Here is a 27,413-nt window from a genome sequence, read left to right on the forward strand (position 1 = left end):
ACGTTATAGGTTTATTTTAAAAACAAAAGAATCATTTTAATGCACACATATTCGAAATGCTATGCGTTTTTTTAATAATTATAAAGAGCTGGCATAGCTAGGAAGCAATTTGCAATGATATACACAAGTTTTCTGTATTAACCAGCTAGTTTTTAACCATTTAGACAAGCTTTCAGTGATACTTCTCAATTTTTAATCATTTTGAATAACTTTTATACCTGTGAACCAGATATTAAGTTATGCGAATTACCCATGTTGCAAGTAAAATGAAATTTGAATATGAAAATAAAACAGAATTTATGAACCTTACACTTGCAGAGATTATTTAATTTATATCGGAACCGGTTTCGAAGTTTATAACTTAATCTTCAGCCGAAAACTATACAAAAATGTAAAAAATATAAAATACTCACTGTCAGAAAGTGGCTTCGCTTCTATAAAATATGTGTCGTTAAAATTTAAAATTCCAAATGGAGGAGGCATTAAAAATTACAATGAAATCTAGAAAGTAACATAAATTAGATTAAGATCAATCTAACAAACATAAAAATAACTTACAAATCGAAAGTGATGGTTAAATATAAAATTCGTTGAACAATTACAGCAAATGAGGTATTAAAGGTTAAATGTGACCATCTTGGCGGAGCGAGGACAATGTATCAAAGATCACCAACAAGTTTGTAATTATTTAGAACAACCTGGCATAGCTATAAATGATTTTGTAATCATTTAGACAATATCAACTAAGTTGCATCACTTGAAATAGCTTTTTGGCATAGCTATAAATCATTTAGACAATATTTTAAACATTATCAACCAAGTTTTAATCACTTTGAAAAATTTTGCAACGTTATAGACTTGTTTTGAACGACATTGGATGCTGCTTCCTATGGTTTTGAACAACTTGGAATAACTATGGATCATTTTGCAATTATTTAGACAAGTTGTCAAACATTACCAACTAATTTTCAATCAGTTTGAACAATTTTGCAACGTTATAGGCTTGTTTTGAACAAAAGCATCATTTTAATGCATGTCTGAAGACGCACGGCTAAACCCTAATTTTTGTAGTTCTCGTTCTTGTGTTAGTTCTAGTTTTACACTAGCACTATCACTAGAACTAATACCTAAAGGATTAGTTCTCGGTCTAGTATTGCAGGAAAAATTCTGAGAAAGAGGTCCATAGGAAGAAGACGTAACTCTTGGATGAAGAACCTTCATGAGTGATTAGGCTGCATTAGCAACAAACTATTCAGATCTGTGGTCTCAAAAGTTAGAATCGGATTCGGCACCTAAAAAAGTGATTGATTTTATTAAAACTCTTTCAATGAAGTTCATTGATTAGGATGCAATTCTTGTTTTTATGTGTTCTAATTAATCAGGTTTTATTAATTATAACAAAACCTATCTTAATCCTAATCTATAATACTAATCGGTTTCATTACATTGATTAGCTATAGTGTGGGGTTTCAATATCGAGTTGTGTCAATATTTTTGATAGATTAAAGTGATTATTTGATAGATAAAAGGATAAAAAGATTATTTTTATTTGTATAAAAATATAACCTTACTTTTCATATTTTGAATATGTCAAAAAAAATTGACAAGATAACTTAGATAACTATAAATCTAAAAGCATATCTTATCTTTATAATAACAAATTAATTTAATTAACCACATAATTTCGAATCATTAATTTATATTTAAAAAAAATAAGTAAATTTAATTTAAAATTGCATTAAAAAAATATTAATTTCGCTTTTCCGATAGATGTCGCAACAAACCACATTTTGACATAATCGAACCTAACCTTACTTCTATAATTGACAAGTTTAATCTGTATGTTAACAAACCGATTTTCTCTAATTTTTTCACCGCTTTTAAGGCGTTTATTAAAAATGACCGAACCAGTTAGTTGGGTGGCCCTACAAGATAAAGCAACCGCTATACAAAATACTATTGTTGAAGTACAAAAAGAGGTATGTAAAAATCGAAAAAATCGTTCAAATATACACCTAAAACGATTTTCTTTAGCTTGATGTTGTAACCCAAACCTACAACGACGCTTTCTGCGATCACTTACGCGATGAAAATCGTCGATTAAAAGAAATGATCGAAAACGCTCGCATGAAATTGATAATTGCAGAAAAAAAGAACGGAGTTCCTCAAATTGCTGTTCCAAAGCGAAACGTTGCGTGTTCTAATGAAACTCAAAAAGTAGAGGAGAAAAAAGATAAGGGTGATGTTCCAAAGAAAGAAAAAAAAGCACCGAAAGAAACCAAACCGAAACTTCCTGTTGCCCCTGAACTTCCTGTTGATGTAGGTCGTTTAGATTTGCGTATTGCAAAAATTGAGGATGTTCAAAAACATCCCGATGCTGATACTTTGTATGTTTTAAAAATTAATTGCGGGGAGGATAAACCAAGGACTGTTTGTTCTGGATTGGTGGAACAGATTCCTAAAGAAGATTTGGAAAATAGATTCGTTGTGTTACTTTGCAACTTAAAACCACAAAAGGTAATTAAATTAGGAAAAATTAAAGAATCATCATGTGGTTGCATAAAAAAGCACGTTAAAAATAAAAAGAAAGTGCAAAAAAGTGTAGAATATACCAAAAAATCACATTAAAGTTTTGATGTGACGTCAGAAGTAATGTTAGCCATGCATTTTACTCGTGCCTCAGCCAAGTAGACACACTTTTATGAGAAATAACATTTGTGAGTGTCTGCTGTGGCCCCCAAGGCTGGCTATATAGAGAATATTTCCCTTTTGTTTACTCAAAACTTTATTTTTTACCAATACAAAAGAAGGTTAACCTTATTTCTCCTTATGAACAATATTAAAACAAGTGACATGGTTATCAACGTTTTCGCAGAATAAAGTGATGCCAGTAGGGTATGCAACCAACATTGCTCTTACTAAAATAGCATAATAAGACAAGTATGAGCAAGTTGCTTCATGTGTATATCTAAAATGACATTATTAAAATGTTATTATTAAAATATTATTAAAAAAATTATTTTATCAGCCCCGCAATAGCATTAACTACGCTTTTGCCTACAATGGTCACTGTTGGTTGCCTAACCCATTGACATCACTCTTTTACACGGGAACTATGCGGAACGCTCAGTCCAGTTAATAATCATGTCACTGTATTAAAACATTCCAAACAATATCTTGGCTGTTTCTTGCACTGGGTGCAATACGTCACCTTTTTCACCTGAGACTTAGGAATGATTCCATCCTGCTTCTTTTTGTAGCAGCCACGACAGTATTTGTGGTTTTCCCTAAACTTGTAGTTTAGTTTACTACACACGTGGCTACGCATATTAGTGTTTGAAATATTAGGGGCTTCAACCTCATCTTTATCTTGCCATTTCAACAGATCTTCTATAACCGAATACCGGAAATACATAATGGAAAAGACGCTGTTCTCGACTAGTTTGTACACAAAGTGAGCGCTTATGACAGACGTTCCCATCAGTATTTCCGTTGCTACTTTCTTATACCAACGAATTGTTCTCCGCAAAGCGATTTGGTCACTGAGCTTCTCGCTTATCGAGCCATTTTAGGACGCAGATTCCTTTTTCATTTTCTAGAAGCTCAAGATGAAGCTAAAAAAGGAGAAATGGTAGTATTTCTCCTTTCTTTAGCTACATCTTGACAACATTAGCTGGATTTCCTTTCCTGTTGCTGCGTAAAGTTCCAAGACAGTGTGTTTTACAATCTAACAGTATATGCGCGAGCTGGAGACTTGTATACCAATTGTCGGTCACACAAATCCGACAACATTGCAATAGATTTTTAGCCAAATTGAGAACAATTTTTGGTCGATTTTACAAGTTCCACGTGTAACCTTTTCCGCAGCAGAGTTTAGAAATTTTGATACCATATTTATGCGCTTTTTGAGAGTTGTATTGCTTGAATAGCGACCTTGCTTGGACAAGCCTTTATGGCAACTTGCCACTCTGGTCTTATTGCACTTTGAAAATCATCTGCAAATTGCAACTGGTTTCCTGAAGAAATAAATTTCTAATTTCGTACTGACCAATATCTTCAAATTCAGTTAGTTCCGGTTCTAAGTCTAGTGTTAGTTCTACTTTTCTTTCAATAAAAATACACCTAGAACTAGAAAGTATCGCGTTTACCCGTGCGTCTTCAGACGAAATTTACAACCCACCCTCTGCTCTATACAGGGTGTATCTGAATGACATGCCCAAACTTCAGGGGGTGATTCTTTAGGCAATTTTAAGGGTACTTTGATATATAAACCATGGGCGACTTGGGCTCCCCCTAAGGAGCTACACCCCTCCAAAAATGGCGGAAAATTTTGGTTTAATTTTTTTTTCTCAAAAACCATAAACGCTAGGACAACGAAATTTGGGGAATATGTTTAACTGGTAGTAGGGCACGTTTTCACCCTATTTGGACTTTCAACCTATCCTTCTAAACTACTAAACGCAACCACCCCCTTTACATTTGTGCTAAAAATTTTTTATGCAGAGGGTAAATACATTAAAAAAAAATTACATAGGTAGATGAAAGTATCCTAAAACTTTTTTGTCTCTCTAAAATTTTTCCAAAAACGACTAATTTTTGAGAAAAAAAATAATAAAGCAAACACTGCCCGTTCAACAACGGGGTTGTCGATCAAAAGTTGGAATGAATTTTTAATGAAAAAATCTTAGTAGGCTTTGCAATCTTTATCAGAAATATTTTTGACGTTTAAATGTCAGTGGTTTTCTTACTATTATTATTGTTTTTCAAATTAATTTATGAATTAAGTTCTACCGCATTTACGCTCGTTCACTCGACGTTTCAAAATTTTAAATAAAACAATAATAATAGTAAGAAAACCACTGACATTTAAACGTCAAAAATATTTCTGACAAAGATTGCTAAGCCTGCTAAGATTTTTTCTTTAAAAATTCATTCCAACTTTCGATTAACAACGCTACAGCTTAACAGTTAGTGTTTGCTTAATTAATTTTTTTCTCAGAAACTATTAACTTTTCGAAGAACATCAGAGAGGCAAAAAAGTTTTAGAATATTTTCGTCTATCTAAATAAAATATTTCCAATGTATTTATCATCGTCATAAAAAAGATCTAGACAAAAATTGAACGGGGGTGGTTATGTTTAGTAACTTAGAAGGGAAGATTGAAAGTACAAATAGGCTCGAAACATGTCCTATTATAAGCTAAACATATTTCCCAAATTTCATTTTCTTGGTGTTAATGGTTTTCGGGAAAAATATAATAACCCAAAATTTTTCGCCATTTTTGAAGGGGCGTAGCTCCGCAGGGGAGTCGAAATCGCTGATAGTTTATATGAGAAAGTACCCTTAAAATTGCCTAAAGAATTGCCCTCTGAAGTTTGGGCACGTCATTCAGATACACCTGTACATAACCCAACATTTGAGAAATTCGCCTTGGTTTAAATGTTAATTAACCTAACTCAAAGTAGAATTTCTACACAAAATTCTGAAATAAATCAATAAATTAGGTGAATCTGAATGTAACATTTAAGGAGATATCCCCTCTAAAAAGATACGTCGCATCTGGGTGACAAAGAATCGAGTGTTGTAGCAGCAATTTTTAAATCTGTAATGGAAGGAACACAGAAAGGTATCACTCAATAAAAGAATAGTATCAGTAAATAGTCTTCAGCCAGTAGTATTGTAATCTCCAAGCACTTAGTAGTGTTTTGGGGTTATACAGGGTGTTTCAGGTTTTCGTAGCAGGATTTTGATAGATCTTTTAAAATTAGCACAAAAACTTCATATAAACATACAGGGTGTACAAAAAAGTATGGAATAATGGTTCTACAGCCTAAATTCCAACTTATATTAAAAAAAGTTTTAAATAAAAGTTATTTGAAACTATTTTCCGCATATCTTGGCGTAGAAATAAAGTAAAAATGATGACGGCAGTCTGAGTTACGACATGGTGAGTGTGTTTTTTAAATGGAACACCCTGTATATTGTAAGGTTTTTGGATTCTTTTGACAAGTTGTTGCAAAATGCCATAAGGTTTTAATGCTTTAAACTACATAGTTTTCGAGATATTGAAACTTTTATTTAAAAAGATTTGACATAGCGACAACTAAATTATTGAAAAGATAACCTAAGCCTTGACGTCACAGGGATGGGCGGAGCATATACCGACTCCAAATATCTTCGTTGCTAACGAAAAATTCCCATATGCAATTTTTCAATAGTCAAGGCTTAGGTTGTCTATAGACTGCCTAAGTCTGACGTCACAGAAGTGGGCGGAGCTTATACTGACTCCAAACAATTTCGTTGCTAACGATAAATCGCCAAAAAATGTCATTTGAAATGTCATCACTTAGTTTATTTTATTTTAACACTAATGAAACATTGCATATGGTAATTTACCGTTAGCAACGAAAATGTTTGGAGTCGGTATAAGCTCCGCCCATCCCTGTGACGTCAAGGCTTAGGTTGTCTATTCCATAATGACAACCTAACCCGTCATCATTTTTATTTTATTTCTACGCCAAAATATGCGGAAAATAGTTTCAAGTAACTTTTATTTAAAACTTTTTTTAATATAAGTTGAAGTTTAGGCTCTAGAACCAGGGACTAAGAACGGAACGAAAACGAGAACGAAATTAACCGAATAATTTATAAGAACGAAAACGGAAACAAAAACGAAATTTTTAATGACACAATATTTTTATAACCTACTCCTAGTAGAGATTCTTAGATTAAATAGTTACAATTAATTTTTATATAAATATATTCATATATACTAAAAGTAATAATTATCCTGTGATTTACTTTAGAATATATCTTTAATTTAATTAACTAAAATTTTTATTTATTTTGGAATGCTGAATTATTTATATACAGGGTGATTCACATAAGAACCGACATAGAACAGGGACATGTAGAGGATAATAAATTAAGACGATTTCACACAACTTATCTCTATACTAAGTTGTACTCCTGAGGAGTTATAGGCCTTCAAAGTTAGGTCTTAAATTTTTAAAACATTGAATATCTTCGTAATACATTAAGTTAGAAAAACCAAATTTGGTATACGTTATGAGTGTACCGAGGGTATTAATTGGTAGCAAGTTGAGACCAATTGAGGCATTTGAAAGGGTTTATTACGGGTGATGGTCCCCTAAATTTTGACAGATTTTTTAAACCTTTTGGTGGATTTAACACATTATTACCTGATTTCATGTGGAATTTAATTCTAAAACTTTTTTTACTCTTATTATTTTTTAAAAACATTGTCGTTTTCATAAAAAACTCCAATAACTAAAGACACGAATTTCGTTAATGCTACTTAAAATCATCGAAAATTCAGTAGTCGGCTGTGAAATTGTACGTCAAACTTGACAAATAGGTTATAAAACCTTGTCGTCAAATAACTTTATAACCTATTTGTCAAGTTTGACGTACAATTTCATAGCCGACTACTGAAGATACTACCTACTTGAGACTACTAAAGAGGTTTCTTATTCGAGTAAAACATTCCAAGCTACTCGACGTGCTTTAGAACTCTATCTTAGGTTCGTTTCAAAGTGTCGAAGAATTCCGAAACGTGCAATTTCGCTATTAGTTCCGCGAGTTCCAAGAAATTCTAGATAATCATTTAAAACTAAAATGCTTTAAGGAAAACACGTTATACCTTAAGCAAAACTTTAAACTTATTTTTCAATAGATCTTACGATATATTGAATGGTTTAAAAGTAGGCTAAAAAATTAAATTTTACATATTTGAAATCTTTTGATATCTAAATGTAGATTGATATTGAATGTAATTGAAGAAAGTTATTTACTTTGTTGCTATAATTCATTATCTATTACTTTGATCATACATCTCTGACATCCTGCCGCGCATCCTGCTCTGACACTCGGCTATGAAATTGTACGTCAAACTTGACAAATAGGTTATAAAACCTTGTCGTCAAATAACTTTATAACCTATTTGTCAAGTTTGACGTACAATTTCATAGCCGACTACTGAATTTTCGCTTATTTTAAGCAACATTACGAAATACGTGGGTTTAGTTATTTAAGTTTTCTATGAAAACGTCGAAGTTTTTTAAAAAATAATAAGAATAAGAAAAGTTTTAGAATTAAATTCCACATGAAATGAAGTAGTAATGTATTAAATCCGCCAAAAGATTAAAAAAATCTGTAAAATTTAGGGTACCATCATCTTTAATCAACCCTTTGAAATGCTACCCTTGGTACACCCATAACGTATACCAAATTTGGTTTTTCTAGCTTAATGTATTACGAAGATATTGAACTTTTTAAAAATTTAAGAGCCAACTTTGAAGGCCTATAACTCCTCAGGTGTACAACTTAGTATAGAGGTAAGTTACGTTAAATCATCTTAATTTATTGTCCTCTACATGTCCCTGCTCTGTGTCGGTTCTTATGTGAATCACCCTGTATATTTTTACTATAAAATAAATATGTTAAAAATTTTTTTCTTTTATTTTTAATAATAATAATAACTTTATTTACAAATAACCAAAAATTAACCATAACACAAAATTTTTAAATAAGTAAAAGTTAATTGAAATTAAGCAAGATCAGAGAGAAAAGAAACAAATATTATTATTTAAAATATGTAGCAAAAAAAATCTGTCACTGGCATACCACTAAACTGCATAGCAGTTTGTGCGTGGTTTTCAAGTAACTAAATTTAATGGGAATAAATGAAAGAAACTAAAACAGATTCGTACCTCTCCAATACAGAAACGGTCCCAAACAATTCATTCTAAATTTTATTTTTAATATTTATAAAAAGCAAAAATGCCATTATCACTTAAAATGCAGTTGATTGAAATTTTTAACATTTAAGTTTTTAAAAGCATAAATTTTATGTTAGTAATTTTTGCCAGCTATGATTAAAATTATGACAAGTGACTTATTTGTCAAATATAAAAAAAAATTAAAAAAAGCATGTTGGCATACTTTTATTAGAAAAATAGTAAAAAAACGGTTTTAACCGTTATTTCATTTCGGTTCACGAAAACGATATTTTTTGGGTGTGAACGAAAAGAACGAAAACGAAATTTTTTGTTTTCGTTCTGATCGGAAACGAACAAAATACTTTTCGTTTTTAGTCCCTGTGTAGAACCATTATTCCATACTTTTTGTACACCCTGTAGGTCGACAAACGATTTGTTTTGAAGATACAGGGTGTTTAAGTTAAATTTTTAAATTGATTTTTTTTAATATTACACGTGTATTTCAACCGATTCTATTCAAATTTGATATACGGAGGTTTTGTGGCATGAGAAAGACGATTATGGAGTCCGTTTTACTATAGCCGGTAGAGGGCGTCCCGTAACGTATTCTTTACGGATTAAAATAACAATAACTTTTCTGACAGAATACTTTTTGGGGTTTTGAATAAAAACTTTTATTCTCTGCACTTTTTAAGCAAAAAGAGTACTCTTATCAAAATGTGCTAGAATTGATCGTTTTCAAGATAATGCGCTTTTTATTATTCGATATAGACCAATTTTTTTAGTATCTACCTTTTTTGGAGAGCATATCTCTACTTTCTAAGTAGTTATTAGTCTTTTCCAGTAGTATTTAGCATTATGGCTGCATTAGGTAGCTTTTTGGAAAGCATATCTCTTCTTTCCAAGCACTTGTTAGTCTTTTCCAGCAGTATCTAACATTCTGGAAGCGGTAGGTAGCTTTTTGGAAAGCATATCTCTTTACCAAACAGTTATTAAAGTCTTTGAAAGCAATAAGTAGTCTTAGAAGCAGTATTCCGCCTATCCAAGCAGGTCGAAACCTTTAACAGCAGTGTTTATTTTGCGTTCTGGAAGCAATAGGTATTATTTTGAAAACAGTATCTAGTCTTTTAGGCGTGTTAGAAGCAGTAGGTAACTTTTTGAAATAGTATTTCCTCTTTCCAAGCAGTTTTTAGTCTTTTACTAGCAGTATTTAATCTTCTGATAGTAATAATTAGTCTTTTGCCAACAGTATCTAGCACTCAAAAACCAATAACTTAAAGAGGAAGCGTTTTAATCAAATGTGCTGCGAAAGTATTTGGTTAGTAGTGACGTCGTGTCGAAACGTTAAAGTGATTTTTCAGTAAATTTTACACTTTGCCCATCGATTAAAAAAAAATTGTCGATTTTTAAGCGACATGATGATTCCTTAAATTAATTAAAATAATATCTGAACAAAAAAATAAATTTACCTTTAGATGCGGGGAATTACTTCGGAAGCAATGGTCATGTGCGCATGTTCTTCAGATGCTGTTGAAGTCTTAATGCCTCCTGAGAACTCCCAAATTGGTGATTTAGTGTATTGCGAGGGTTATGAAAGGAATCCAGACGCTGTTATGAATCCGAAAAAGAAAATCTTTGAAGCTGTAGCTCCCGATTTACGCACTAACGATAAATTGGAGGCTTGTTATAAAGGAGTTGTTTTTAATGTTCCAGGAAAAGGAAATATTGTTGCTAAAACTTTAAAAAACGTCCCAGTTAAATAAAAAAAATTTATTTCATCCTACTCACTAAGAATTATAACCTTATTTAACATCTCCAAAGGTACATTTAATAACTTTAAATTTTGCATCATCTCGAATTTATTTTGAGACGCGCTAAAGTTATTAAAATGGAAAGGAATATCAAAAAACGTTACATAACTAACAAGATCGTATAAAACATCGTTTTTGCAATCGTCGATTTTCCCATTCAAGTACGATTTTATACTTTGTTTTAATTTAATTTCTTGCCTTTCTAAATAATCGAGCAGGTTATTTCGCATTGATGACATATTTTCGATTGAAATCAACGTTGTGCATAAATTCCTTTTTAAAATTGCCCGCGATATTATTTTAAATTGCCATAATTGGATGTAGTCGATCGAGGAAATATTTTCGATAACCTAAATTTAAAATTTTTTGAGATTAAATTAAAAAGTGATTTAAAAACGTACCTTTAATAAATTTAAAAAAATCGGAAGAACATTTAATTTATCTCCAATAACCGATTCGTAACTTCCCCTTAAAATTTGTTGTTTCAAAACGTGTTCTTTTTCGCTTAACTCTTTGCGTTCGCTTAAAAAATAATTACAAAAACTCCAAACGGTACAATCAGGTGAAAATGTTAAAATTGATTCTTTCGATGGTAACCATGGGCTTTTTTCTGTTAATTCTAATCGATTATTTTCGTTGTCTTCTTCGGAAAATCCACCGCAACCGGCTCTTTGCATGATACAAACTCCTTTGTAAGTACTCAAAATTGATTCTAATTTATCCCAGTTTCTTCCCCTTTCAAAAACGACGGGTAAATAACGTTCGTCGTCTACGCAAACTTTAAACAACGAATTTAATTCCGGAAGTAACGCCGGTGCTTTTAACTGGATCGTTTCGCCGTTTAATTTGATTAAACTTAAATTTGCGTAACACATTTTTCCTTTCATAACATCCTTAGTTACTAATAATCTTGGTTCAATCGCCAAAACATATAAATGTCTAAACGCTTGAAGATGGTAACGATTATCGTTGGAATGCATTGGAAATTTTGGATAAAACGCAATAATTAAAGCGGCAACACTCGCCGGGTTATTACACAGCGTGTATCTTCCACCTCCTAGAAATAATAAACCTAACGCCATATGAGTGGCTAAGTGAGAGCCGTATGTGACGACAGCGGAAGCCGCCGTTCCAACGCGACGTCTTAAATGTCGAATGATTCTCATTATTTCTATATTTCCAGTTCCGGCCATTACCATTGATGTTGAAAGTAGCACGAGATTTAAACAACACTCTATACACGGTTTTCCGGCTAATTCAGCTAAAGATTTTCCTAAGAGGCTCGTGAATAAATGGCAATAATGGAGGAGAACTTGAAAAACTTGTTCGTTTGCCGATCCCGCGTGTTTTAATCCTAACGCGAAACACGCACCGGAAACTATATTACAATAAGCTTGACTAAAAAAAAAGGAAAAAATATTATTTTAATATAATTCATAGGCAACTTTAGGTAATAAATGTCAGCTTTAATTTTGTTATATTCTTAATCTTTACGAAAAATCCTTTAAAATGAGTCCAAACTCGACTATTTTATCTCAAAAAATAACAAAGATACAACAAAAAGTTGATAAAATTAAAGTTAACAAAGTGAAGTTGGCTACAAACCATTAAAAATGTTAATATCTCGGTTATTTTTTGAGATAACCCCATCGTGTTTGAACTCATTTTAAAGGATTTTTCATAAAGATTATGAATATCACAAAATTAAGATTGACATTTAAAACCGGAAGTGTCCCGTATTTCGATTATTTTTAAAGTTGTTGTTGTAATATTCAACAAACATTAAATTAAAATGATTACAAACAAACCATATTTAACTAAAAAATGCTTAATGGGCGACTTCCGGTAATAAATGTCAACTTTAATTTTGTTATATTCTTAATCTTTACGAAAAATCCGTTAAAATAAGTCCAAACTCGACTATTTTATCTCAAAAAATAACAAAGATACAACAAAAAGTTGATAAAATTAAAGTTAACAAAGTAAAGTTGGCTACAAACCATTAAAAGTGTTAATATCTCGGTTACTTTTTGAGATAACCCCATCGTGCTTGAACTCATTTTAAAGGATTTTTCATAAAGATTATGAATATCACAAAATTAAGATTGACATTTAAAACCGGAAGTGTCCCGTATTTCGACTATTTTTAAAGTTAAATGTATACTTTTTGTAATATTCAATAAACATTCACTAAAATGATTACAAACAAACCATATTTAACTAAAAATATGCTTAATGGGCGACTTCCGGTAATAAATGTCAACTTTAATTTTGTTATATTCTTAATCTTTACGAAAAATCCGTTAAAATAAGTCCAAACTCGACTATTTTATCTCAAAAAATAACAAAGATACAACAAAAAGTTGATAAAATTAAAGTTAACAAAGTGAAGTTGGCTACAAACTGTTAAAAGTGTTAATATCTTGGTTATTTTTTGAGATAACCCCTTCGTGTTTGAACTCATTTTAAAGGATTTTTCATACAGATTATGAATATCACAAAATTAAGATTGGCATTTAAAACCGGAAATGTCCCGTATTTGATTATTTTTAAAGTTAAATGTATACTTTTTGTAATATTCAACAAACATTAATTTAAAATGATTACAAACAAACCATATTTAACTAAAAAAATGCTTAATGGGCGACTTCCGGTAATAAATGTCAACTTTAATTTTGTTATATTCTTAATCTTTACGAAAAATCCGTTAAAATAAGTCCAAACTCGACTATTTTATCTCAAAAAATAACAAAGATACAACAAAAAGTTGATAAAATTAAAGTTAACAAAGTGAAGTTGGCTACAAATCATTAAAAGTGTTAATATCTTGGTTATTTTTTGAGATAACCCCATCGTGTTTGAACTCATTTTAAAGGATTTTTCATAAAGATTATGAATATCACAAAATTAAGATTGACATTTAAAACCGGAAGTGTCCCGTATTTAGATTATTTTTAAAGTTAAATGTATTCTTTTTGTAATATTTAACAAACATTCATTAAAATGATTACAAACACACCATATTTAACCTAAAAAATTCTTAATGAGCGACTTCCGGTAATAAATGTCAACTTTAATTTTGTTGTATTCTTAATATTTACGAAAAATCCTTTAAAATAAGTCCAAACTCGACTATTTTATCTCAAAAAATAACAAAGATACAACAAAAAGTTGATAAAATTAAACTTAACAAAGTGAAGTTGGCTACAAACCATTAGAAATGTTAATATCTCGGTTATTTATAACCCCATCGTGTTTGAATCCATTTTAAAGGATTTTTCATAAAGATTATGAATATCACAAAATTAAGATTGACATTTAAAACCGGAAGTGTCCCGTATTTCGATTATTTTTAAAGTTAAATGTATACTTTTTGTAATATTTAATAAACATTCACTAAAATAATTATAAACAAACCATATTTAACTAAAAAAAATGCTTAATGAGCGACTTCCGGTAATAAATGTCAACTTTAATTTTGTTATATTCTTAATCTTTACGAAAAATCCTTTAAAATAAGTCCAAACTCGACTATTTTATCTCAAAAAATAACAAAGATACAACAAAAAGTTGATAAAATTAAACTTAACAGAGTGAAGTTGGCTACAAACCATTAAAAGTGTTAATATCTCAGTTATTTTTTGAGATAACCCCATCGTGTTTGAACTCATTTTAAAGGATTTTTCATAAAGATTATGAATATCACAAAATTAAGATTGACATTTAAAACCGGAAGTGTCCCGTATTTCGATTATTTTTAAAGTTGTTGTAATATTCAACAAACATTAAATTAAAATGATTACAAACAAATCATATTTAACTAAAAAAATGCTTAATGAGCGACTTCCGGTAATAAATGTCAACTTTAATTTTGTTATATTCTTAATCTTTACGAAAAATCCTTTAAAATAAGTCCAAACTCGACTATTTTATCTCAAAAAATAACAAAGATACAACAAAAACTTGATAAAATTAAACTTAACAAAGTGAAGTTGGCTACAAACATTAAAAGTGTTAATATCTCGGTTATTTTTTGAGATAACCCCATCGTGTTTGAACTCATTTTAAAAGATTTTTCATAAAGATTATGAATATCACAAAATTAAGATTGACTTTTAAAACCGGAAGTGTCCCGTATTTGATTATTTTTAAAGTTAAATGTATACTTTTTGTAATATTCAACAAACATTCATTAAAATGATTACAAACAAATCATATTTAACTAAAAAAATGCTTAATGGGCGACTTCCGGTAATAAATGTCAACTTTAATTTTGCTATATTCTTAATCTTTACGAAAAATCCTTTAAAATAAGTCCAAACTCGACTATTTTATCTCAGAAAATAACAAAGATACAACAAAAAGTTGATAAAATTAAACTTAACAAAGTGAAGTTGGCTACAAACCATTAAAAGTGTTAATATCTCGGTTATTTTTTGAGATAACCCCATCGTGTTTGAACTCATTTTAAAGGATTTTTCATAAAGATTTGAATATCACAAAATTAAGATTGACATTTAAAACCGGAAGTGTCCCGTATTTCGATTATTTTTAAAGTTAATGTATACTTTTTGTAATATTCAACAAGCGTTCATTAAAATGATTACAAGCAAACCATATTTAACTAAAAAAATGCTTAATGGGTGACTTCCGGTAATAAATGTCAACTTTAATTTTGTTATATTCTTAATCTTTATGAAAAATCCGTTAAAATAAGTCCAAACTCGACTATTTTATGTCAAAAAATAGCAAAGATGCAACAAAAAGTTGATAAAATTAAACTTAACAAAGTGAAGTTGGCTACAAACCATTAAAAGTGTTAATATTTCGGTTATTTTTTGAGATAACCCCATCGTGTTTGAACTCATTTTAAAGGATTTTTCATAAAGATTATGAATATCACAAAATTAAGACTGACATTTAAAACCGGAAGTGTCCCGTATTTCGATTATTTTTAAGGTTAAATATATACTTTTTGTAATATTCAACAAACATTAAATTAAAATGATTACAAACAAACCATATTTAACTAAAAAAATGCTTAATGGGCGACTTCCGGTAATAAATGTCAACTTTAATTTTGTTATATTCTTAATCTTTACGAAAAATCCTTTAAAATAAATCCAAACTCCACTATTTTATCTCAAAAAATAACAAAGATACAACAAAAAGTTGAAAAATTAAACTTAACAAAGTGAAGTTGGCTACAAACCATTAAAAGTGTTAATATCTCGGTTATTTTTTGAGATAACCCCATCGTGTTTGAACTCATTTTAAAGGATTTTTCATAAAGATTATGAATATCACAAAATTAAGATTGACATTTAAAAAGTTTAGCCATATTGAGAGACGTGTGGCTAAACCCGAATGTTTCTAGGTAATATCTCGAATTAAAAAATAAAGTATAGTACTCCTTAAAAATTAACTTACTTCACAGCTTCATAATCAATGTCATTATTCCAAGGTTCAACCATACAAAACGGCTTAATATTCGCAGGAATGTGCCCCTCGATCCAATCTATGGAAGCTTCGATATCATTCCAAAGGATTAAAGACTTAGCTAAAGTTCTTAGTATTAAGAAGTCGGGTCGAACGGCGTCTAATAAAAATTGTGTATCTGGAATTGACATCCAATCAGCAACGACTTTATTCCCCGTTCCAAAATACATCATTCCCAAAGCTAATGTAGACCCCGAAGCTGTTACATCTAAATTAACGGTGGCACCTTCTTTGATTTGAAACGACGGTATTTTATATTTTTCTCTTTGTGGTCCCGTTCTAGGTCTTTTATTTCCGCCGATGATGTAGTAATGAAGTGTATCGGCGATATTTAAATCTCCAAGCCCGCAAGGTTTATCTCCTTGCCCTAAAATAACTAAACCCAATCCTAATCCAGCTGCTAAAGCATAAGATTCTCTATCAACGCTGTTATCCATTTCCGGCCCAGGTGGACGTCCAATTTCGTTTAATAAAACTTCAGTCATATGCCTATGAGCTGTCCCTTGATATAACAACCCAATCCCTAATAAAGTCGCGATTTGAGAATTGTGCGAAACTTCCATTTCCATCGATGTGGGCGGTAATAAAGCCTCGGAATGGATACTTAACATTCTCGCAATGTTAACATCGCACGTCCCACGAAAAGCAGCCGCTAAACCCAATAAAACCCCCACAGTAATCGTTTCTTGCGCTTTCGATAAATAATCAAAAATACTTTTAGTTTCTAAATTTTTTAAGTGACCATTTAAACCCATCGCTAACAAAAATCCACCGTGTTCTATTTCACTACTTCCGGTTGGTTTATTAAAAACAATCCAAGTCGAATCGATTTTAGCTTCCGGGCAAATTCTAAGTCCGTTTGCGACGCCGTTATGGAAAAGAGGCCAATGATTCATCGAGGGCGGTGTATCAATGTGACTTAATTCGACGGTTGTACCACGTGGTGGTGCTTTTCCGGTTAAACACAGAGGGGGAACTGTTAAAGGTTCTGTTATTACCGGTGAAGCCATTCGTAATGTAAAAATTCCTCTAAAATGAAATAAAGTAATGATATAGTGAGTTTTAATTAAAATCAATATACAAAAATATATTTTCAACTTTTAATTTTGACAAATTTGTCAACTTCATAAAAAATCCTTTAAAATGAGTCCAAACTCGACATATTTAGCTTTAATATTAATGAAGATACAATCACTTCCGGTTTGAAACGTCAACGTCAATTTTGACATATTTGTCATCTTCATTAAAAAACCTTTAAAATGAGTCCAAACAAGACGCACTTATCTCAAAAAACAAAAAAGTTAGAATAAAAAACATTAAACCGGAAGTTAGCAACAATGAAGATAGCGATTTAATTTTTAAATATTAATACCAACCTTAATTCTTTATTTTTTTTTTATTATGTTTGTTTTTGTGAAAAATATTAAGACATTTTATAAAAATTAAGAATATGTCAATGACGTTGACATTTCAAACCGGAAGTTGCTTATATCTCGAGTAATATTGGAATTAAACGTATCATGTTTAGACTCATTTTAAAAGTTTTTTCACGACGATTACAAATATGTCAAAATTTACGTTGACATTCTTAACCGGAAGTTGACCATAACTTTATTAATATTGGAGATAAATATGTCGTGTTTGTACTCATTTTAAAGGGTTTTTAATGAAAATTACAAATATGTCAAAATTGAGGTTGACATTTTAAACCTGAAGTTAGTTATCATATAATAGACAAATGGGCAACTTCATGGTGTTCTTTCATGATGTATTCCTTATTAAAAAAACATTTCAAATGAGTCCAAACAAGACGCACTTATCTCAAAAAACAAAAAAGTTAGAATAAAAAACATTAAACCCGAAGTTAGCAACAATGAAGATAGCAATTTAATTTTTAAATATTAATACCAACCTTAATTTTTTATTTTTTTCTAGTATATTTTTGTTTTTGTGACAAATATTAAGTCATTTTATAGAAATTAAGAATATATCAAAATGACATTGACATTTCAAACCGGAAGTTGCTTATATCTCGAGTAATACTGGAATTAAACGTATCATGTTTGGACTCATTTTAAAGGATTTTTCACAACGATTACAAATATGTCAAAATTTACGTTGACATTCTTAACCGGAAGTTGACCATAACTTCATTAATATTGGAGATAAATATATCGTGTTTGTGCTCATTTTAAAGGTCTTAAGATGCACGGCTAAACTGGATACTTTCTAGTTCTAGGTCTAGTTTTACACAAGCACTATCACTGGAACTAACACATGACGTAAAACTAGAATCATTCGGGCTTAACCGTCTTGAGAGACGTGTGGCTAAAGCCGAATGTTTCAAGTTCTCGGTCTATATACAGGGTGTACCTAGAATATACACTAAAAGTACACTAGAAACATTCGGTTTTTAGCCGCTAGTTTCATTTTTCTGGTGTTTATAGTTCTCGAGAGAAAAGAATTAAACCAAAATTTTCCGCCATTTTTGAAGGGGCGTAGCTCCCCACGGGAGTCGAACTCGCTCATAGTTCATATCAGAAAGTACCCTTAAAATTTGCTAAAGAATCACCCCTGAAGTTTGGGAAAGTCATTCAGATACACCCTGTATATGCAGAGTGAGTTATTAGTATCCCGACGGACGATAGTTGCTAAACCGGTTGAGAAAGAAAAAAATGCTTTATACAAAAGTTGTTTGATCCATCAATTTCTATTACGTAAAATTATTTTCACTTATACAGGGTTGTTCCATTTAGGCGTAACGGAGAATATGTAGATTTTTTTTAAATGGAACATCCTGTATATTTTATCATATTATGAATAGAATTAAATTTGTTTATACAACCGTATATGTTACTAATAGTCAAAGCTAGAAGGCAAATGATAGTATTCAAATATATTAGATATGCTATACAGCGTGTTCATAAAACTTAGTTACTTTTGATATTTTTAAAATGGCTTTTTCATAAATTTTTTAAATGGAGCACATGTATTTTAATATAAATATACTGATTTACAAATGATAGACAAACAAAAAAGAAAAATCAAAAAAATGGTCATTCTATCACTTTTTTAAGTACAATAATGACATTTTAGTACACATTTTTCTTTAAATTCTAAATATCAGGAAAACTATTAAACTTAGACATATGACATACTTATCATTAATTAAAGGGAATTTGATGAGCAATTCAACTAGCACATAATATACAGGGTGTTCCATTTAAAAAACTTAAGAAAAAGCCATTTCATCAAAAGTAACAGATTTATAAACAACCTGTATAGTGTATCTAATATCTTTGAATACTATCATCTATCTACTGATTTTAATTATTGTTTTTTCGTTTTTACATCGTTTTCAAAAAGATCCTGTAACAGGTATGTTGGAAGAACAATAGACTGCCTAAGTCTGACGTCACAGAGATAGGCTTATACTGACTCCAAACAATTTCGTTTCTAACGATAAATCGCCAAAAAATGTTATCACTTAGTTTATTTTATTTTAACACTAATGAAAAATTGCATATGGTGATACTGTTAGCAACGAAAATGTTTGGAGTCGGTATAAGCTCCGCCCATCTCTATGACATCAAGACTTACGTTGTCTATTGAATATTTCAGGAACTATGAACGCTGTAAAATAGTAACATGTACGATTGTATAAACAAATTTAGTTGTATTCTTAACATGATAAAATATACAGGTGTCCCATTTAAATAAATTTACGTACTCTGAGTTACGCTTAAATGGAACACCTGTATAATTGAAAATAATTTTACGTAATAGAAAGTGATGAGTCAAAGAACTTTTGTATAAAATATTTTTTTGTTTTTTAAATGGTTTAGTAACTATCGGCCGCCGGGATACTAATTCTAATAACTCACCCTGTATACAGGGTGTGTCAAATGTCTGGAATATAGCCAATAACTTCGCCATTTGTGGTTTTAATGAAAAATGTTTCGAATAAAAGTTTTTTTATTAATCGTTGCGCATTTTTTGGCGATATTTGTTTGTTTGCATTAATTTTTGTTTCGTTGCTATGGCAACCAACATTGTTATTTTAAATGGAATGCATATCTTTTTTCTGCATATTTTGATAGAAGATAAATCCCTCTATGCGATGAAAATATGAAATCAGTAATTTATCTATTAGGTTTTTCAAAGGATCTCTAATTCCAGTATATCAAATGGCAATATCTCTAAATCTTATGGCGTTATCTGGAATGGATGATATTTCAAGTAGATTTCTGATTACAAGTATTTCTAGGAAGGTTCTTATAAACGAAAACTATGCTATATAGAACTAGTTAAAAGTTTGAGAACAGAACATGAACTTTGCTACAAATAGAATTAGTAATGACAGAAACGTATTGGCCATATTCCAGACATTTGATACACCCTGTAGATTAAGTTTAAAACTATTTTTACCTCCCAACTGGTAAAGCCATCGTTCTTGAGCATAAAGCATAAAGATGTCTTTCTTGTTCTTCGATATAATCGTGATCAGAAACGTCAGGTCTTTGCGTCACAATAACAGGAACCGGTTTTGAGCTACACAATAACCGACGTACCTCTAAAACCCTCAAATCGTTGGGAAATCTTAATTTTAATAACGCATTATCGGTGTCTTCCATTCCATCGTCAGTTTCAGATTCGGTTTGTGAAAAAATCGGGATGCTTTCGCTTTTATTTTCTTTATTTGTGATTAAAGTTAATGCTGTTAAATCGGGTCTTTGTAATAAAGTGTAACATTCGGTTGGCCAATCGTTTGGTGGGTTCTCTCTGCACAACCAAATCGTGTCGTAAAGAATGAGATAAATACTGCTTGGGTAAGTTTCTAATTCACGGTTTGTTATTCCAAGGTGGGTCATCATTTCAATTACACGAAACAGATTGTTATAGGAGCAATTTGATAACAATTTTGGTTCGGATATAATTTCTTGTTTTAACCCAGACGGCGATATAATATTGATTAAATTTTCGATGTTTAGGTCCACATCTTTTTTTGAATATTTTATATAAAAAACGAATAATTGTATGACGTTTTTCGTGCGAGAATTAACGTTTTTAATGTAAGGGAATCCGCTTATTTTGTTGGTGTTTAATAGTTCATAAAGAAATTGGAATATCCCTGATGGTTTGTTACTCATCCCAGACCATGTTAAAGTTCCTTTTAATTCCTGTTCATTTAACATCTTCCTATCATCATAATTCACTTTGCAAGTATCGGGGTAATCCTTCCAATAATGTACTTGAAACTCAATTAAGCATAAATCGTGCGAAATTTTGCTTAAAAATTGTGCTAAATGTTTTAATTCGTTTTTACGTAAAGTATTCAATTTTAAATCTTCGTACAACAAATGAAGCGTAAAATGAATTATTTTAATGTAAGGGAATAAAACAGAGTTTGTATTCACTTGAATGCCACAATTTGGATTGGTTTGTTTCGAATCAAATCCAGATTGAGATGGTTTTAAATGCAAAATTTTCGAAAGATGGTTATGAATTTTTTTGTGGTGATTCGTTGTTAATAAATAATCCCAGTTTGAATTGTTTGGGGTGAATGAATGCCTCGAACGTTTCGAGCTTGAACTTGGAGTGCTTGAATTATCGCTCGAACCATTACTCACATTCGAATCTTCATAACCCAAGAGTTCTAAAACGAAAGATAAAAATGTTTTAATAAAAAATTAAGTTAAGAAATAAATCTTACGGAAAATCACGCTATAAAATAACTCCCACTCCTTCTCTGGCGTTAAATCGAAATTTCCCAAAGAATTTCTCGTTGTGTACCACCGCACAATAACCGTCATTAAAACATCCCTTGGTAAACATTCTCTTAAAGCGTTTAAGCAACTCTCAACTAAAGTTGATGTGGATAAATAAGGTATTTTAATTCGATAGAAGGTGTCATCAGAATATTGGAGGGTAATTCTATTTAAAACGGGGTCTCTTAATCCAATTAATTGAGGCTTCGAATCACCAGAAATAATTGTGCTTATATGGACCGATTTTGGTCTTGAACTAACAGTTGGTAAAACTGGGGATAATAAATGTTCATCAAAACGTGGAGCTGCAGCTGATGAATCCGAAGTAGGCAATAAACTACTTCTCCTATTACAACAAAAATTAATCAAAATTAGTATATTATTATAATTTATTTTTTTAAATAAATTTTTGAATAAAGTTTAAACGTCAATGTGACACAAATTCAATGTTACCAACTGTAACCAACTTCACAATTTGTCAAAATTAAATGTCAATTTTATGAAACGTCATGTTTTTTTTTACGAAAATTAATTAATTTATGCTTAAATTATACGAAAAAATCAATTTGTTTAGGTTTCTTTAATGTCAAACGTTTAGAAACTCGTAAAAAATGGAATGAAATTAAAAATATAAGACTTTGAAGTTGAAATTTTTGAAGAAAATAATTCATCGTATAAAATAATTAATCAACGTGAAATGACCCAAAAAAACACGTTAAAAATAAAAAGAAAGTGCGGAAAAGTGACTAAAACTAGATTAACTTCAGTTATAGAACTTCTATTATACAGGGTGATTTATAACATACGGAGCAGACTAAGAGGGTAGGTACTAGAGGTAAAACTGAAGAGATTTTCTTAATAATGTTTTGTTAAAAAGTTAAGTAGTAAAGAATAAGTCAGTAAAGAATAATTAAAATACTTGTCCGCTGCTAAGTAACCCAATCCACATACCAAAAATGGTATGAATCAAGATATGGACGTACTACTTAGATTATTTCACCACATACATTATTAAGAAAATATCTTCAATTTGGCTCCTAGTACTTACAATTTTAGTCTTTTCCGGATGTTATAAATCACCCTGTATATGATAACTAACTTCAGATTTAAAATGTCAACCTCAATTTTGACATGTTTGTTATCTTCATCAAAAATCCTTTAAAATGAGTACAAACAAGACATATTTATCTCCAATATTAATGAAGTTATGGTCAACTTCCGGTTTTAAATGTCAATGTCATTTTGACATATTGTTAATTTTTATAAAATGTCTTAAAAACTAAAATATAATAAAAAAAAAATTAAAAATTAAGGTTGGTATTAATATTTAAAAATTAAATTGCTATCTACAGTGTTGCTAACTTCCGGTTCAACGTTTTTTAGTCAAACTTTTTTGTTCTTTGTGATAAGTGCGTCTTGTTTAGACTCACCATGAAGTAGTTAATTTGTTTATTATATGATAACTAACTTCAGGTTTAAAATGTCAACCTCAATTTTGACATATTTGTAATCTTCATCAAAAATCCTTTAAAATGAGTACAAACACGACATATTTATCTCCAATATTAATGAAGTTATGGACAACTTCCGGTTAAGAATGTCAACGTCAATTTTGACATATTTGTAATCGTCGTGAAAAATCCTTTAAAATGAGTCCAAACATGATACGTTTAATTCCAATATTTCTCGAGATATAAGCATCTTCCGGTTTGAAATGTCAACGTCATTTTGATATATTCTTAATTTTTATAAAATGTCTTCATATTTTTCACAAAAACAAACATAATAAAAAAAAATAAAGAATTAAGGTTGGTATTAATATTTAAAAATTAAATTGCTATCTTCATTGTTGCTAACTTCCGGTTTAATGTTTTTTATTCTAACTTTTTTGTTTTTTGAGATAAGCGCGTCTTGTTTGGACTCATTTTAAAGGTTTTTTAATGAAGATGACAAATATGTCAAAATTGCCGTTGACGTTTCAAACCGGAAGTGATTGTATCTCCATTAATATTAAAGCTAAATATATCGAGTTTGGACTCATTTCAAAGGATTTTTTATGAAGTTGACAAATATGTCAAAATTAAAAGTTGAAAGTTCGAACTTTTTGGTTTTTTTGAGATAAATGCGTCAAGTTTGGACTCAATTTAAAGGTTATTATATGGAGATTACGAATATAATAATAAAATTAAAGTAGACACTGACAACTAGTTTTAGTTCAATAAAAATATACGACATAGTGATATCTTATTTCTGGTTCTAGGTCTAGTGTTAGTTCTAGTTTTAGGCCCACTTTTACCACCTCTTGATAAATTTAACCGATAGATAATTACCATGGTTACAGCGGTTTTAAGCGCTCTTAATTTTTGAATAAAGTTTAAACGTCAATGTGACACAAATTCAATGTTACCAACTTCACAACAATTTGCCACAATTAAATGTCAATTTTATGAAACGTCGTTTTTTTTACGAAAATTAATTAATTTTTGCTTAAATCATACGAAAAAAAGAATTTGTTTACGTTTTTTTAATGTCAAACCTTTAGAAATAAATAAAAAATTGAATTAAATTGACGTTTTTTGAGATTTTGACGTTTCAAATAATTATTAATAGTCTGATAATTGTGGACAAAAATATTTATTTGCTCATTATTACCTTGGAAAAGGTGATTGTAAATGGCGAATATTCTCCATAACGTACGGTGATGAAATATGTTGTGGTAAAACTCCGCCTATGTTTAGTTTTCCAATCATTGTTAATCCAGAATATAAAACTACGTTTCCACTGTGTTCTAAAATCCCATACATATGCATCGACTGAAAAGAAATTAATATTTTATTTGGAATTAATTATTGGAATTATCGTTTTTTTACCGGAATTGAAATGGCATCTTTAGCCCCAATGCTCATCGACATTCCAAAAATAACATTATTAATTGAAATTTCAATTTTAACTACGTACAACTGATTTTTCGATGGGACCATAAAACATAAATAATTTTGGGAGGTGAAATCTTCAGTTATAAAAGCTTTCGAAGCCGAACCATTTAAAGCATCTCTTAAATAAAACAAAATCACATAATTAAATCAAATAAAATAAATGTATTTATCCCGGTAGACCGGAAGTGGCGACCATTTTGAAAATATTTTAGATGGAAAGTTTCAAATCAAAATTTCAAATATTTACGAATAGTGGAACTTGAAAAAGTTCTAACGACACCCTGTATTATACTACATTCCTTATCAAACCAGGTTTCATCTCGTTTTTGGCATTTTTCTTATCCCAATGTTAATTATAATCTATCACTTTACTAATTGCACAAGTAATTACATATTACGTAATAAAATAACAAGATTTAACAACATTATGTCTTTGTAGGTTAGAAAAATATGACATTTGACAACTATCACTTGAAATTTGAAATAACTGAGATGTGTGAAGTTGTTTCATATGTTCGCTAACTTCACATCAGTGTCAAATTTAAATCGTCTATTAATAGGTTTGTTCTAACCACACTTTTGACTATCTAATAGTGTTCTAACCGAACCGTTGATTGATTTTTGCCATGAATTGCAACGATTATCGGACTAGTTAATGTTCGCGATCACTCAAATTCGTACCTGGTCAGGAGCAAATACATTTTGGTAGTAAATACATGTCAATGTGTGTTGAGGTTATGTTTGCTGTCAAAGCATACCTATGGATTAGGAAAAACGTATAATTTCTTAATTTTTATGAAAACCGGACAAATTAATAACTGACTAGGACTAATAACCTAATAACCTCTGGTGGCAACATTGATTTTAAATAATTATTTCGAAACTTACAAATTTGTTGGTGGATTCTCCGTCCAAAGGTGTTCCAAACATATTTTAGGAGTCGTCGGTGGCAAAATCTCCCCATCTTCCATTTCAATATATCCATATTTAGGAACATTAACGTTTTTTAATAAACTGTTCATTCGAGATGATTTTAAATTTGATGGGGTTAATGACCCAATTGATGTTGATGAGTTATTATATCTTAAAAAAGCAAAAATTAAACCAATTTTAATTAATAAATTAAATCATTCTCAAGTTACATCATTGGACTTTGAGATCCTGAAGGATGATAACCACTTTGACCACTTGTATAACTATTCGATCGTGTACTAAATGGACTTGGAGCTCCAGGAGTTGTCATGTTTGGTTTTAAATGATCCCAAATTGATGTTATATTTTTCATCTAAAAATAATTTATTAAATTTAAAAAATTACTATAAATTACTACTTACTTTACTAGAAGTACTAAAACTAGAATGACTATATCCTTCAGTTTTATTCAAATCATCCACCCATTCGTTTAAAAATAACCTCCTAATTTTATAAACGTTATGAACACCCAAATTGGCATCGTAAATCATACAAATACTAGGAGATTCGCTTGTAAAGACAACTTTAAATGCTTCATCATTCGCAATTTGAGTATTGTGATGTTTTAAAACAACAGGGCTTAATTCATCCAAAGGATGTGATAATGAATACATAACCGGTGATTTTGCAACACAAGTTTTATTGTTTTTATCTATTGTTGTGGTATCGCGTTCTAATAGAACGCCAAATTTTGTTGTCCAAACTTTTTTTACTTGAAACATTAAAGCAACAGTGAAATCTTCACTTTCTTTTATATACGTTCGAAGATAATGAGTGTCCAATATAATTACACCAGGAATTGGGTCATTTAATAAATCATCGTTACATATTTCTTGATTTTCAATGTTTAAAATTGGTTTTTCACAATAAAAATTACACCAAAGTGCTTGTTTTATTGGGAATGTTGACGAATAACAGCTGATTATATCTTGAGTTGGATTTGGATCTCCACAAGAAATTCCTCGACTCCAAATAACCGTGTTTTCTTTAAAATAAAGTTCTTCCTCCATAAAATTTAGCAAAGGCTTACAAGTAATTGGAAGAGATTTATTATTTATGCTATTTCCTGGTGATTTAGCACCACTTTGACATGTTTTACCATCTCCGGCACCCGAAAAAATTCTTTTAAAAGCAACATCTGATAACCTTTTTTTTGATAAATTCACTTTGCTTTGATATAATTGACTATTTTCGTTTGGTTCTTGTTCAAAATTATTTTTATTTTCTTCTTTAACTGTCTTAACAGCGTAATCATCAAAATATTCCGGGCTAAGCCTTAAAATCCACTTTTCTGAACATTGATCGGCAACAATAGAAACTTTTTCAAAGTCTTCAATTAAAAACTTATCATGACCTTCAGCTTCCGTTTGAAGAACTTCAATAGGACCCGGATGTTGGTTTGCTTGCTGCCTTCCACGTGGAACGAATTCCTAAAATAAAAATAAAGTAAAAATTAAATTTAATGAAAAGTGAGGTTATGTTGATTCTTTTAAGTTTTCGTGATTTACCTGTGGTTCATTGGCAGCAATCATTATTTCGGCTTTCACATCCAGATTTGCCACGTTTTAAATCGATTCCATACGGAGGAATCCTTTTTTTTTAATTCTGTAGAAAAAACCGGTTGAAATTGAAATCTGAAAATGTTAGGTTATGTTTAAGATTTGTAGTGGAATTAAAATTCATACA

At 30.4% G+C, this 27,413-nt stretch overlaps 2 protein-coding genes across 2 annotated transcripts; one reads left to right on the top strand and one right to left on the bottom strand.

Moving 5' to 3' along the window:
- The first annotated feature begins 1,785 nt into the window (after window positions 1–1,785).
- On the top strand, window positions 1,786–10,524 carry LOC111422097 (aaRS-interacting multifunctional protein 1). The gene is made up of 3 exons (XM_071195563.1): window positions 1,786–1,979; window positions 2,035–2,517; window positions 10,217–10,524. The coding sequence occupies exons 1-3, from the start codon at window positions 1,842–1,844 to the stop codon at window positions 10,502–10,504; spliced, it is 909 nt and encodes a 302-aa protein (XP_071051664.1). The 5' UTR covers window positions 1,786–1,841; the 3' UTR covers window positions 10,505–10,524.
- On the bottom strand, window positions 10,497–27,392 carry LOC111422735 (anaphase promoting complex subunit 1). Its single transcript, XM_071195554.1, has 11 exons — window positions 27,236–27,392; window positions 26,090–27,157; window positions 25,898–26,040; window positions 25,644–25,838; window positions 24,690–24,873; window positions 24,472–24,632; window positions 21,765–22,165; window positions 20,480–21,707; window positions 15,983–17,080; window positions 10,954–11,950; window positions 10,497–10,902 (listed from the first exon to the last, which is right to left on the bottom strand). The coding sequence occupies exons 1-11, from the start codon at window positions 27,257–27,259 to the stop codon at window positions 10,522–10,524; spliced, it is 5,880 nt and encodes a 1,959-aa protein (XP_071051655.1). The 5' UTR covers window positions 27,260–27,392; the 3' UTR covers window positions 10,497–10,521.
- Window positions 27,393–27,413: the final 21 nt, after the last annotated feature.

The sequence above is a fragment of the Onthophagus taurus genome, chromosome 3 (genome assembly GCF_036711975.1).
Source record: "Onthophagus taurus isolate NC chromosome 3, IU_Otau_3.0, whole genome shotgun sequence".
NCBI classification, from domain to species: Eukaryota; Metazoa; Arthropoda; class Insecta; order Coleoptera; family Scarabaeidae; genus Onthophagus; species Onthophagus taurus.

What these genes read in the sequence shown, in the direction of transcription:
- LOC111422735 (XM_071195554.1), bottom strand. Translation starts at nt 27,259, where the DNA reads ATGATTGCTGCCAATGAACCACAG. An exon ending in ATTTTATAGCGTGATTTTCC is followed by an intron (nt 21,708 to 21,764) that starts GTAAGATTTATT and finishes CTTTCGTTTTAG; the next exon opens with AACTCTTGGGTTATGAAGAT. An exon ending in ATTGATTATGAAGCTGTGAA is followed by an intron (nt 11,951 to 15,982) that starts GTAAGTTAATTT and finishes CTTTTTTTTTAG; the next exon opens with TCAAGCTTATTGTAATATAG.
- LOC111422097 (XM_071195563.1), top strand. Translation starts at nt 1,842, where the DNA reads ATGTTAACAAACCGATTTTCTCTAATTTTTTCACCGCTTTTAAGGCGT. An exon ending in TTGTTGAAGTACAAAAAGAG is followed by an intron (nt 1,980 to 2,034) that starts GTATGTAAAAAT and finishes GATTTTCTTTAG; the next exon opens with CTTGATGTTGTAACCCAAAC. An exon ending in GCAACTTAAAACCACAAAAG is followed by an intron (nt 2,518 to 10,216) that starts GTAATTAAATTA and finishes ATTTACCTTTAG; the next exon opens with ATGCGGGGAATTACTTCGGA.